Source organism: Erpetoichthys calabaricus, chromosome 2 (assembly GCF_900747795.2).
Source record: "Erpetoichthys calabaricus chromosome 2, fErpCal1.3, whole genome shotgun sequence".
In the NCBI taxonomy this organism is placed as follows: Eukaryota; Metazoa; Chordata; class Cladistia; order Polypteriformes; family Polypteridae; genus Erpetoichthys; species Erpetoichthys calabaricus.
Genome location: NC_041395.2, coordinates 181,830,448 through 181,842,479, shown reverse-complemented (window position 1 = coordinate 181,842,479; position 12,032 = coordinate 181,830,448). Strand labels below are relative to the sequence as shown.

At 40.2% G+C, this 12,032-nt stretch overlaps 1 protein-coding gene across 2 annotated transcripts in view; it reads left to right on the top strand.

The window, feature by feature from the left end:
* The window catches only part of she (Src homology 2 domain containing E), a 60,065-nt gene that overhangs the window by 43,983 nt on the left and 4,050 nt on the right, over positions 1 to 12,032 (top strand). For both annotated transcript variants that reach the window (XM_051923251.1, XM_028794866.2), the window contains exons 4-5: positions 1,959 to 2,157; positions 3,223 to 3,342. In XM_051923251.1, the coding sequence (XP_051779211.1) occupies positions 1,959 to 2,157; positions 3,223 to 3,342 (319 nt within the window). The remainder of the gene's footprint in view (positions 1 to 1,958; positions 2,158 to 3,222; positions 3,343 to 12,032) is intronic.

The following is a 12,032-nucleotide window of genomic DNA, read 5'->3' as shown; positions in this document are numbered from 1 at the left end:
AGTACTCTGACAAACCAACATTTAAAAAAGCTCCAGCAGATTACTAAACATGCAGCTAAAGTTATTGGGGTTGATGTATATGATTTGGTGATGGGTGCCAGAAGATAACATTGACAAAACTAGAAATAATGTCAATTGATGACAGACACCCATTACACAAAGAACTTAATTTCTATAAATCAGGGAGGAGAGTTGCATTGAAAATTCACACAAATCACTCCAGAAATTCTTTTCTTCCCAGTATCATGTCTTTTTAATAAGAAATATCAGATATTAAAAAAATTCCAGAAGTATTAAGTTTTTCTTATGTACCATGTCCCCATTTCAGGTAATGTGTACTATCAAACTGCAAGAAGTAATTTTAACAGAAAGTCTGTTTTTCAAATGATTTAAACATTTTAGAATTTCAATGTAAGTTTTGACCTGTCTTGACTCTATTCATTTGTTTTCATTTCATTTGTGTATGTTATTGGATGCAACTGAGAGGGTATATTTAATGTTTTCTTGTGTAAACATGACTAAATAAAAACCTTGAACCTTGAAGAGAGCAACCAGATAAGTGATCCCTGACCTCCTTATTGCAGGGCAGTAGGGTTACAACTGCATCCCCATATAGAACACTCAATAGATAGATTTACAAAGATCATTAACATCTAAAAAATTTGTTGCAGTTTTAATCTTTATGGAATCATATTTACTTATTGCTACATTATGTTGAGTGCAGCAAAGATATCACTTTTAGTTCTGTTAGCATCTAGAGTGTGCTAGGCAGAGAGAGCAAGTGACTTGACATAACGTAAAACAAACAGTAAAAAATGATTTACTATTCTCATTTTTCTTTAATAATTTAGTGTAAATTATAAGTGAAATTTTAGAAGTGATTACTTTGACTCCATTTGAATAAGAAGCCATTACTTAAAATGACAATAGTCCCTATCTATACATTTCCTGAACCTGATGAGTGGCAGGGAGCCATAGCAAATATTGGCAATATCAGGGCAGGGCAAGACATGAACTAATTCTGCATGGAACACTGGTCTGTCAAACGTCCCACTCACATGTTTACTATACTTCCATTAGCATCACACCCAATTCCAGGTGAGGGAGGAAGAAAAGTGCCCAGAGAGTAACATTAAAGGGATCAGGAGATGGACTAATCAAACATTTTTGTCAAAGAATTGGCCAAGGTTGAAACTGAAAGATGAAAACCCAGTAAACATAACCCAGAATGTGATCCAAAAATTTAGTCAAAAGGAAGGCTAAGTAATAAAACCAAGAGACACTAAAATACTCCTAAACACTGCAAAATACTTTGTTGCTATACAGAAACTTGGGCAGTGGCCGACATGTGACATTGTTTTTTTATACTGTCACAAGAGTGACATCATAAGTCACATAGTAATAACAGGCAAAGCAACAACAAAAAACACAATCCAAAATGGCAGTGCCCATTTGGAAACCAAAATTGTGGCACTCCAAGACATTAAATATTTTTAACAAACTGATAACGACGCCATATTACAAAACAAAGTACAAAATTGTATTCCACGTATTCCAAAACCTCTAAAAAAAGAAAACAGAACAGAAATACATGGATTAATGTCAGAGAAAATTGCAAAAAAAGTTCAAATTCATGAAAAGCTAGTCCTGCTGTCATATCATCATAGGGCACACTCACATACACACACACCCACACAGACACACACACTTTCACTCATGATTAAGCAAGTAAACAATGCCAGCCAAACTAAGTTTGCAAACACAGGGACTCCACACAGATTAAGCTGGGAATCCAACTTAATTATGAATTCATTAAATTCAATTGGGATTGGCTCCAGCAGACCCCCGTGACCCTGTAGTTAGGATATAGCGGGTTGGATAATGGATGGATGGATGTATTTTCTGTACATGTATTTCAGGTTTCAATGGTTATTTGTTTGTGATTTGTGTTGTTACAGTACAGTTTGAGAATGCTGAACGAAATTCTCCCTCCAAAGATGAGCCCTCAACCAACATTAGGCAGCACAACCGGCAGAAGAGCTGGAGTCAGAAGATCCTCAAACAGACTCCATCCCCAGCTCCATCTCAGCCAGTGGGGATCAGTGAGCCTTCATATGGGATCAAAGTAGACCCCACTGTGCCACTTGATAAGCAGACGTGAGTCAATTTCTGTACTTAATATAATAAAAGGAGGGTAATCTTTCTTAAATGGGCAACTTTGTAAATTCTAGGTTAGTTCTGATGTGTGTATGTTTGTTTCTGAAATTACTGATGTGCCATATATACTGCCTACCCTGAACTGAATTAAACAGGTTTAGTGATGTGTATGGAACTGCCTGCAAATTTTAACCATATTAGAGAAAAGCACATTGTTTACTCACTTACTTACTTAATGGCAATAGTTGTTTGAATGAAAAAAAAATTAAATGAATATTTTTACCCAGGATTAGCCTACACCCAATTTATGTCCAAGTATCAGTCATATCTGCATGCATAATACTTTTTTAGCCATTCATTGTAATTGTATGCAACTTCAGACTTTGTAAAGACTGGAATGCAGTTATATAATTGCTCATGCCTCTTTTGATAACACTTTTGTACACTGCTGTTACCTGACAAGACTGTAGCTTGTCTGTTACTCTGCATAAGATATGCTGGGACTTCACTGTTACATGTAACCAGTCTGGATCTGATTTCAAAGCTGCCTTTTGCTTGGATGCTAGCTTATTTTTAATACATTTGTGAGACTGTCCCTGCTAATGCCAGGTTGAAAAACCTTGGAGATAATTGTGTAAGCAGCTATGGGGGAAAGATTAGTACACATAATAAAGTGACCACTCTGGGTAGTGACCGTTAACAGTACAGTAAAATTTTATGTAGTACTAGGGTGTTGTACCATGTTAGCCATTATGAATGTAGTTAAAAGTCAAGCAAAATGACACCTTTTATTGGCTAACTAAAAAGATTACAATATGCAAGCTTTCTAGGCAACTCAGGCCCCTTCTTCAGGCAAGATGTAATCAAGATGTTGCAAAATTTTACCAAAAAATAATAAAAATATTTTGTATTAAATGAATATATTTAACTACCATACACTATTTTTGCCCTGCCTTACTGTTTGCATTGTATCAAATGCTACATGATAGTAACACATGAAGAAACACAATTTGTTCCTCATTTTGCTAATAACTGTGCTTTGGTTGCTGTTTATATATTATTTAGGTGGTACCATGGATCCATATCACGCCTTGAAGCAGAAAGCCAGCTTCAACAATGCAAGGAGGCAAGCTATTTAGTTCGGAATAGTGAGTCGGGGAATAGCAAGTACTCTATTGCCTTAAAGTAAGTCTCTACAGTACATTCTCATCATGTCAAAAACACCATATTTTTTTCTTTCCTGTTACTTACAGTATATTTGCATTTAGACATTACAGTATATTTGAATGATAAAGTGTGATTGTCCCAAAATCAAAGCACATTCTGCTTAGTTATATCTACAGTAGCTAAACTATGTACCTAATCTGTGAAACCTTATATGTTCTCATTAGGTGCTTGTGTTCATTTGGAAATATATTTATTGTACTACGTGCAAGCAGAAACATGGTAGATTTGTATAGACTGAGCAAAGCACAGTGGAACCTCGGTTCTCGAATGTCTCGGTACATGTACAAATCGGTTTACGACCAAAACGTTCGCCAAACTTTTGCCTCGGTTCACAACCACACACTCGGTATACGAACAAGCCAGGTTCCCTTTCGGTTTGTACATGTTCCGTCTCTCCCTGTGCATTTCCTGTGCAGCAAGCAAGAGAGAGAGAGTGAGAGAGCGCAACACACATACACATACACACACAGAGAGGCAGCGTGAGAGAGAGACAGATGCACACACACACAGGCAGTGCGAGAGAGAGAACCGCGCGCACACACAGGCAGTGCGAGAGAGAGACAAAAGCACTCACACACAGGAGCGCGCACGAGAGAGGCGTGCACACACACAGGAGCGCGCTAGAGAGACGCACAGGCGCTCCAGGCTCGCAAAAGAGAGAGACACACACACACACACAGGCAGCGCCAGAGAAAGAGAGAGCCACGCACACACACAGGCAGCGCGAGAGAGAGAGCCGCGCACACACACAGGCAGCACGAGAGAGACAGACGCGCACACACACAGAAGCGAGCGGGAGAGAGAGGCGTGCACACACACAGGAGCATGCTAGAGAGACACACAGGCGCTCCAGGCTCGCAAAAGAGAGACACACGCACACACAAGGCGCACGCGCGCGAGAGAGGGAGGGACGCATAAGGTAGAGAAGGCTTGTTTTTGTTTTCAGTTCTGTTACAGTGATCGGTTCGTAGCCTGCATTGTTGCAATGTTACTTTTCTTGGTGGTTTATTAAATTACGGATTTTTTTAATGTTCATTTTTTCCCCTGTGCTTAAAGCTCATTAAAAAAGTGTATTTAGCGAGCGGTTCCTAGCACTATAGCGCGAACTCTTGCAGTTTTAGTTTTCTCTGATGTTCAAGGTTTTCTCAGTGTTATTCAATGTTTTTACATTTAGTTTACTATTACGCTGTGCATTCTATGGTTTAATTAACTATATTTGTGCTTAAAAATTAAAAAAAATATATATTTACATACAGTTCGTACGGTCTGGAACGGATTAATTGTATTTACATACAATCCTATGGGGGAAATTGCTTCGGTTCACGACCAAATCGGTATACGACCAGAGTTTTGGAACGAATTATGGTCGTGAACCGAGGTTCCAACACCTATATGTATCCAAATGTATCCAATACCTATAATGAAGCAGAGAGAACTGCAAGACATCAGAACCCTAATAATGTTAATATCATGAGAAGTTTTTCTTTTTGCTGTATCCACAATTTTGGACACCACATATTGTATGACACCAGCTTATCAAGCATTGTAAAGCTGGCATCACATAACACACTTTCCCAAAACCATGTCCTTAATAACAACATGTCACATGGTGGCAACTAAAGCACAAAATGCTGCATCCATAGAAAACAAAAATATTATATAAACAAAATCCATATTGATCAAGAAACAAATATTGGTTATTAGCATAACCATATATTCAGAATCCTTGATAGTCAAAAATGCCAAAAAAGACTTACTTGACCCACAGAAAAAATATTTAGCTCCCCAATTAATATTGCTGATTTATAAAATTAGTAATATATCTTCTGTTCAAAAGAGACATCTCTCTATTATAAAAGAAAATCCTGTGGGATGGAATGACTAGGAGACGATACATGATCATCACGGAAGACGAATAAAAGACCTGCGAGACGAAAGAGAATGGCCACGGAGCATCTCGCGGGGATATAGAACATGAGATTCTTGCAAGACACGACACGACAGCAGCTGATCACACCCCCAAAGTCCCCCTTCACAACAGGAGCAGTGTTATACTACTGGAAATAAAGGACAATTTTTGTTTTTACAACGTCACGCGAGGTTGTGACGCAGTGAGCCATCATTTAAAACAAGTCCACAGACATCTAACCAAGCAGTTGTTGGGTTGCTTTTGTCAGACACACATCAAATGTTTATTTTTTTCCCCTGTGCTTAAAACTCATTAAAAAAGTGTGTTTAGCGAGCGGTTCCTAGCACAATAGCGCGAACTCTTGCAGTGTTAGTTTTCTCTGTTTTTACAAAAGTTTTTTAACGTAAAAGTGAAAATAATGCATATGCAACAATTCCCATGAAAATAACAACCTCTTTAAATTGTAAATCCGTAGCACGCACAGATGATGTGCTCTCAGCACATATAGAGCGTATAAGGACAATACATTCTAGATGAAACAACGCAAAGAAGAAAGAGCAGCGCGGAGAAAATTTTTAACAGGCGACAAGAAAGGTGATGTATGTATTCCACGAATAACATTAGACAGCAAAGGAGATCGTGATATGCCATTCGTATTAAAATGTTTACAGTTTACTGTGAGAATAGCTTTTGCTATGACAATTAATAAATCACAGGGACAAACATTAGAAAAAGTCGGATTATTTATTAGAGAAACAGAAACAATATTCAGTCACGGGCAATGATACATTGCGTTGTCACAATGTGTCTCCAAAAACGGATTCAAAATTCTATGCGATCTTGAAGAAAAGGTAATTCCAAATATTGTTTTTAATAAACCTTTAAAGTAAAAGTGCAACTAATGAAATTGAAACAATTCCAAAGAAAAAAAAAGCTTTTAAAATTGTATATCCAATTAACCAAACACAGCGGCACGGTGGCGCAGTGGGTAGCGCTGCTGCCTCGCAGTTAGGAGACCTGGGTTTGCTTCCCGGGTCCTCCCTGCGTGGAGTTTGCATGTTCTCCCCGTGTCTGCGTGGGTTTCCTCCGGGTGCTTCTTCCCACAGTCCAAAGACATGCAGGTTGGGTGGATTGGCGATTCTAAATTGTCCCTAGTGTGTGTGTGTGTGTGTGTGTGTGCATGACCTGCGGTGGGCTGGCGCCCTTCCCGGGGTTTGTTTCCTGCCTTGTGCCCTTGCGCCCCGTGTTGGCTGGGATTGGCTCCAGCAGACCCCCGTGACCCTGTAGTTAGGATATAGCAGGTTGGATAATGGATGGATGGATTAACCAAACACAGGGGTTGACGAGCTAAGCGAGCAGGGGGCAGAGCCCCCTAGTCTTGAATATACAGTCTAAGACTGTCATAGGCCTCCATTTCTGTCTTTAAATACCTAAATGAGATTATTAAAAAATTCTCACTCAAGACAATCGTACTTGGCTATGATTGAGGATACTGCAAGGTTAATGCTGGCAATAATCAACTTGATTCCATATATCTTCATATTTTTCCTAAAGTAACTGAAGTGTCTTTGTGTTTTGATGGAATTGTAAGTAATCAGTAAGTTAGGTGAAATCAATTAATTTCATTTAGTGAGCATTCTCCACTGAGTACAGCCTTGGAATGCTGTTATAAGTCTATAACTAAAATAAAAAGTACAAGTTTTACAAATTATGTGATATACAAACATACAGAATAGAGTAACATACAGTAAAGCAGAGCAATCAATTACTATATATAAATCTTCACAAGACAACTCTATTAATGCTACAAATAATATATGACAACAAAAACACCAGTTAGCAGTATTCCTAGAGAAAGTAAACCTTTCGGTATCTATGATTAGTTACAACAGAAGGTCATAGACAAAGTCAGGTACAGACACATTTCTGGAGGTTTAGATCAACTAGAAATTCCTTCTACTCTGTCCTCGGAATATTACATATGTTAGTAATGGGCAGTCATACTAATAAGATTTTGTTGTGTCCTTCTCATGGGCAGAAGTCATAGCCTGGCAACATATGAGTGTCACCAGAATAGTTCAATAAAACCAATGCTTAGACCTGCTTAAAAGATACAAAAGTGACATTGTTGTGATCTGTATCATACCCCCATCTCTGTCTTTGCTGTGTTCAAATTCAGGGAGTTATCATCCACCCCCTCTTTTAATGTAGTGACACATTTAATTAAGGACACTGAAGGAGAAACGTCATCTGATCAGAATGAAAGATATAACTGAACATTATTTGCATACTATTCTGACACAGGTGAATCAGGCACTATAAGATCAGGACCAGTAGATGAAGGTCAAAACTGTAAACATTTTAAAGGAATCATAATGCTAATGCCTAATATTTACACCAAAGTTCTTGTCAGATAAGGCAAGTTCCTAACTCCTTGAAGAGGAGTCAGTTTAGTTACATTAGGAAAAATATGAAGACATATGGAATGAAGAGAAACTAACTGGAAAGCAAGACATATGTTTAGAGAGGTTATCCACAAATTTGAACAGGGAGGAAGACTTAACACCGACTTAAATAATGTTGCATCAATGATGTCACGTGATAGTTTCTGTGACACCGTCCCTAGCAATGGGTACCTGCCTGATGTCAACCAATGATCAAAATGGCAGTGTCAACTAGGAAAAAATATGTGGGTTTTCCAAAAGCATACATACATAACGAATTTGCAACACTAACAATTTAAACTCCTAATGGCTTCTTTCTTTTCCATTGTGTTATTCCTTTGTGATGATACCAAGCCAACTATACTGAGCCCCGAAACCCAAAGCATGCGAGGATTAAAATGTTTACCACGTGAAGAAAAAACACCTTACCATTCAAGGCAATAATCTCAATACAAACTATTTCCTACACTGTATCAAGAAATATAGAAAACTAGCCAACCCGCGGCGTAACATATGCCACATAATTATGTATTGATGGGTGAACACTTGCTGAACGACACAGTTGTCCAAATGGGGTGGGTTTGTGGATACCACTGTGAGTGAATGAAAAGATGGACCTCTGGAGAGAGCAACATACAATTGTCCGTGACTGAAAGCGGGATCGTCTGTGACGATGGAGGCCACGCTGGTGAAAGTTACTTCGTCGGTAGGGATAAGTTTCAGCACTTGTTCATTAAGGTGTAGCGAGTCTTCGTTGTTGACGCTTAATATAGCTTGCGTACTGAGTTGTTCCAGAGTCACAGTTGAGAAACACTTTTTTAATGTCTTTTAAGCACAGGGAAAAAAATTAACATGTGAAACATCCATAATGTAATAAGCCACCAAGAAAAGTAACATTGCAACAATGCACGCTATGATCCGATCGCTGTAAACAGAAGTGAAAACAAAATCGAGGCCGGTGCATTCTTTAACTGCCTTGTAGCGCAATGGTAGTGCTGCTGTTTTGCAGTAAGGAGACTGTGGAAGATTTTGGGTTCACTGCCCGGTTTCTCCCTGTGTGGATAGCGCTTTGAATACTGAAAACACCGGTATATCAATGTAATGAAGTATTATTATTCTTATGCGTCCAGCGCTCTCTCTCTCTCACGCGCCTGTATGCGTGTGTGTGTGTCGCTCGCTCTCTCTCGCTCGCTGCAAGTGTTCCTGCAGGCATACCAGTAAGTGAATGAAAAGATGGAACTCTGGAGAGAGCAACATACAACTGTCCGTGACTGAAAACTGGTTTTGGCAGATACATGCACATCTTTTTGAAAGTTTGGCCCTGTGCCTTATCAATTGTCATCGCAAAGGCAAATCTAACAGGAAATTGTCTTCGTGTTAAAGTAAAAGACAAATTATCTGCGACAAACAAACTGTTTTACACGCTGCATACCAACCCGCGGCGTAGTATACGCCGCATAATCATGCCGCTTTTTTAATGTTTTTTAAGCAGAGGGAAAAATGAACATTTGCAAAATCTGTAACGCCGCTTTCAGTAAGTACAATGCACACGCGTTTAATTTGTCAGCCACTTTTTGCCAGCCGTCTTTTCTGGTTTGGGCTGCTTTTGCAGTGTTACCGCTTGTGCATATTAAATCTTGAAATCCTTCGAGTAACTAATTAACTAACTAACACCCACGCACCCAGCTTGTGAGAAAAAAATGTGCCCGTTCTTTCATCATTTTGTTGCAGCCTATCAAAGACTTGCTGATCATGTTTTCTAGATTCAATATACAGTGGAACCTCGGTTCACGACCATAATTCGTTCCAAACCTCTGGTCGTAAACCGATTTGGTCGTGAACCGAAGCAATTTCCCCCATAGGATTGTATGTAAATACAATTAATCCATTCCAGACCGTACGAACTGTATGTAAATATATTTTTTTAAAGATTTTTAAGCACAAATATAGTTATTACACCATAGAATGCACAGTGTAATAGTGCTCTCTCTCTCTCAGCAGCACGCGAGCCTCCCCAGCCCCCACCCACCTCTCTCTCTCTCTCTCTCTCTCTCTCTCTCTCAGCAGCATGCGAGCCTCCCCAGCCCCCCCCTCTCTCTCTCTCAGCAGCACGGGAGCCTCCCACACCCCCCTCTCTCTCTCAGCAGCACAGAGCCCACTCCCTCTCTCTCTCTCAGCAGCACGGGAGCCCCCTCCCCCTCTCTCTCTCAGCAGCACTCGAGCCTCCCCAGCCCCCCCCCCCCTCTCTCTCTCTCAGGAGCACGTGAGCCCCCTCCCCCTCTGTCTCTCAGAAGCACACGAGCCCTCTCTCTCTGTAACATTGCAGCAGTTGTATACACACTTTTTTAAAAATGAGTTTTAAGCACAGGGGGAAAAAAAAGGAACATTTCAAGAAATCCGAACTTTATTTAAAAGCCAACCAAGATAGTAACATTGCAGGAGTTCACCATTTTTAATCAGGCGACTGACAGTAGTGGAGTCAGGCACAGAGAAGGTCAGCTGCTGAGAAAGTGTCTCGACTGTTGCAAGGTGGTGAAGCAGGTGAGACGCTAATGAAAAAGAGGCACAGGGCTTAATGGTTTTTAAAGACTGCTTCCTTCATTGTGTTTTAACCTCAGTTTTAAAGGATTGTGCGGCTCTCTCTGTCGCGCTGCCTGTGTGTGTCCCTCTGTCTCCCTGTTGCGCTGCCTGTGTGTGTCCCTCTGTCTCCCTGTTGCGCTGCCTGTGTGTGCGTGGCTCTCTCTCTGGCGCTGCCTCTGTGTGCCTCTGTCTCTCTCTGGCGCTGCCTCTGTGTGAACCAAGGTTCCACTGAGGCTGACTAATGAAAAGTCAACGTGGCTCAGAGGTCCATGTGTACTGTTGCACAGACGAACATAAATGACAGCGTTTTTTCTGAGGCGTCGCGTCAGAGGTGGTGGGCGTGGCTCTGCGAGTTGTCGTCGTATCCAGTGGTCATAGAGTTGGTGGGCATGGCTCCTTCCTACTTGTCGGCGGCTTAGTGAATCCACGCCCCTTCCTGCGTGCTTTCATGGGTGTCTTGTTTTGGTGTGCGTGCTTTCATGGGTGTCTTCCCGTTCTGGAGGCGACTTTGTGAATTATATATATAGATATTATAAATATCCATCCATCCATTTTCCAACCCGCTGAATCCGAACACAGGGTCACAGGGGTCTCCTGGAGCCCAATCCCAGCCAACACAGGGCGCAAGGCAGGAACCAATCCCGGGAAGGGTGCCAGCCCACCGCAGATTACAAATATTGTGTATATAAAATAACTAATCCCAGATCAAAATAAAAGTAAAAATTTAAGTTAAACTGAATTTAACACGTTTCATAACCTAGGGAAAGAATAAATAAATCCCTTGAAATCTATAACAATGTTCACAACAAATTTACAAAAATACATAATCATAATACACATGAGAGAAAGTGAATATTGTGTTTTCTAATGATATATCCCAGTAGCAACATGTGAAGTGAAAACACAAACATCATGAGTGCTGAGCCCTGAAGGACACCAAACCTAACTGAACATAATCAATGAGTGCTATTATCACAGTCCAATTTAATTTGATAAAACAGAACTAATCTAAACAAGGATTGGTTCTTGAGAGCCTAAAGTAATTTGGAAGCTTGTTTAAGAGAACAGAGTGGTCAGTGGTGTCAAGCTTGCACTTAAATCTAACAACATAATAACTGTAGCAGTCTCTAGTGCTGTATTTCTCAAGGACCATCTGAAAATCCCCAACAGTAACACAACCAATTGAGCAAATGAAAACTAACTCTAATATTTTGGGTTAAAGAAGCTATATGTGCTAATCACAAGAATATAATGCCTATACAGTAATCCCTCCTCCATCGCGGGGGTTGCGTTCCAGAGCCACCCGCGAAATAAGAAAATCCGCGAAGTAGAAACCATATGTTTATATGGTTATTTTTATATTGTCATGCTTGGGTCACAGATTTGCGCAGAAACACAGGAGGTTGTAGAGAGACAGGAACATTATTCAAACACTGCAAACAAACATTTGTCTCTTTTTCAAAAGTTTAAACTGTGCTCCATGACAAGACAGAGATGACAGTTCCGTCTCACAATTAAAAGAATGCAAACATATCTTCCTCTTCAAAGGAGTGCTTGTCAGGAGCAGTGACTGTCACAGAGATAGAGAGAAAAGCAAACAGATCAATAGGGCTGTTTTTCTTTTAAGTATGTGAAGCACAACAGCACAAAGCTGTTGAAGGCGGCAGCTCACACCCCCTCCATCAGGAGCAGACAAAGTGAGACAGAGTTTGTTT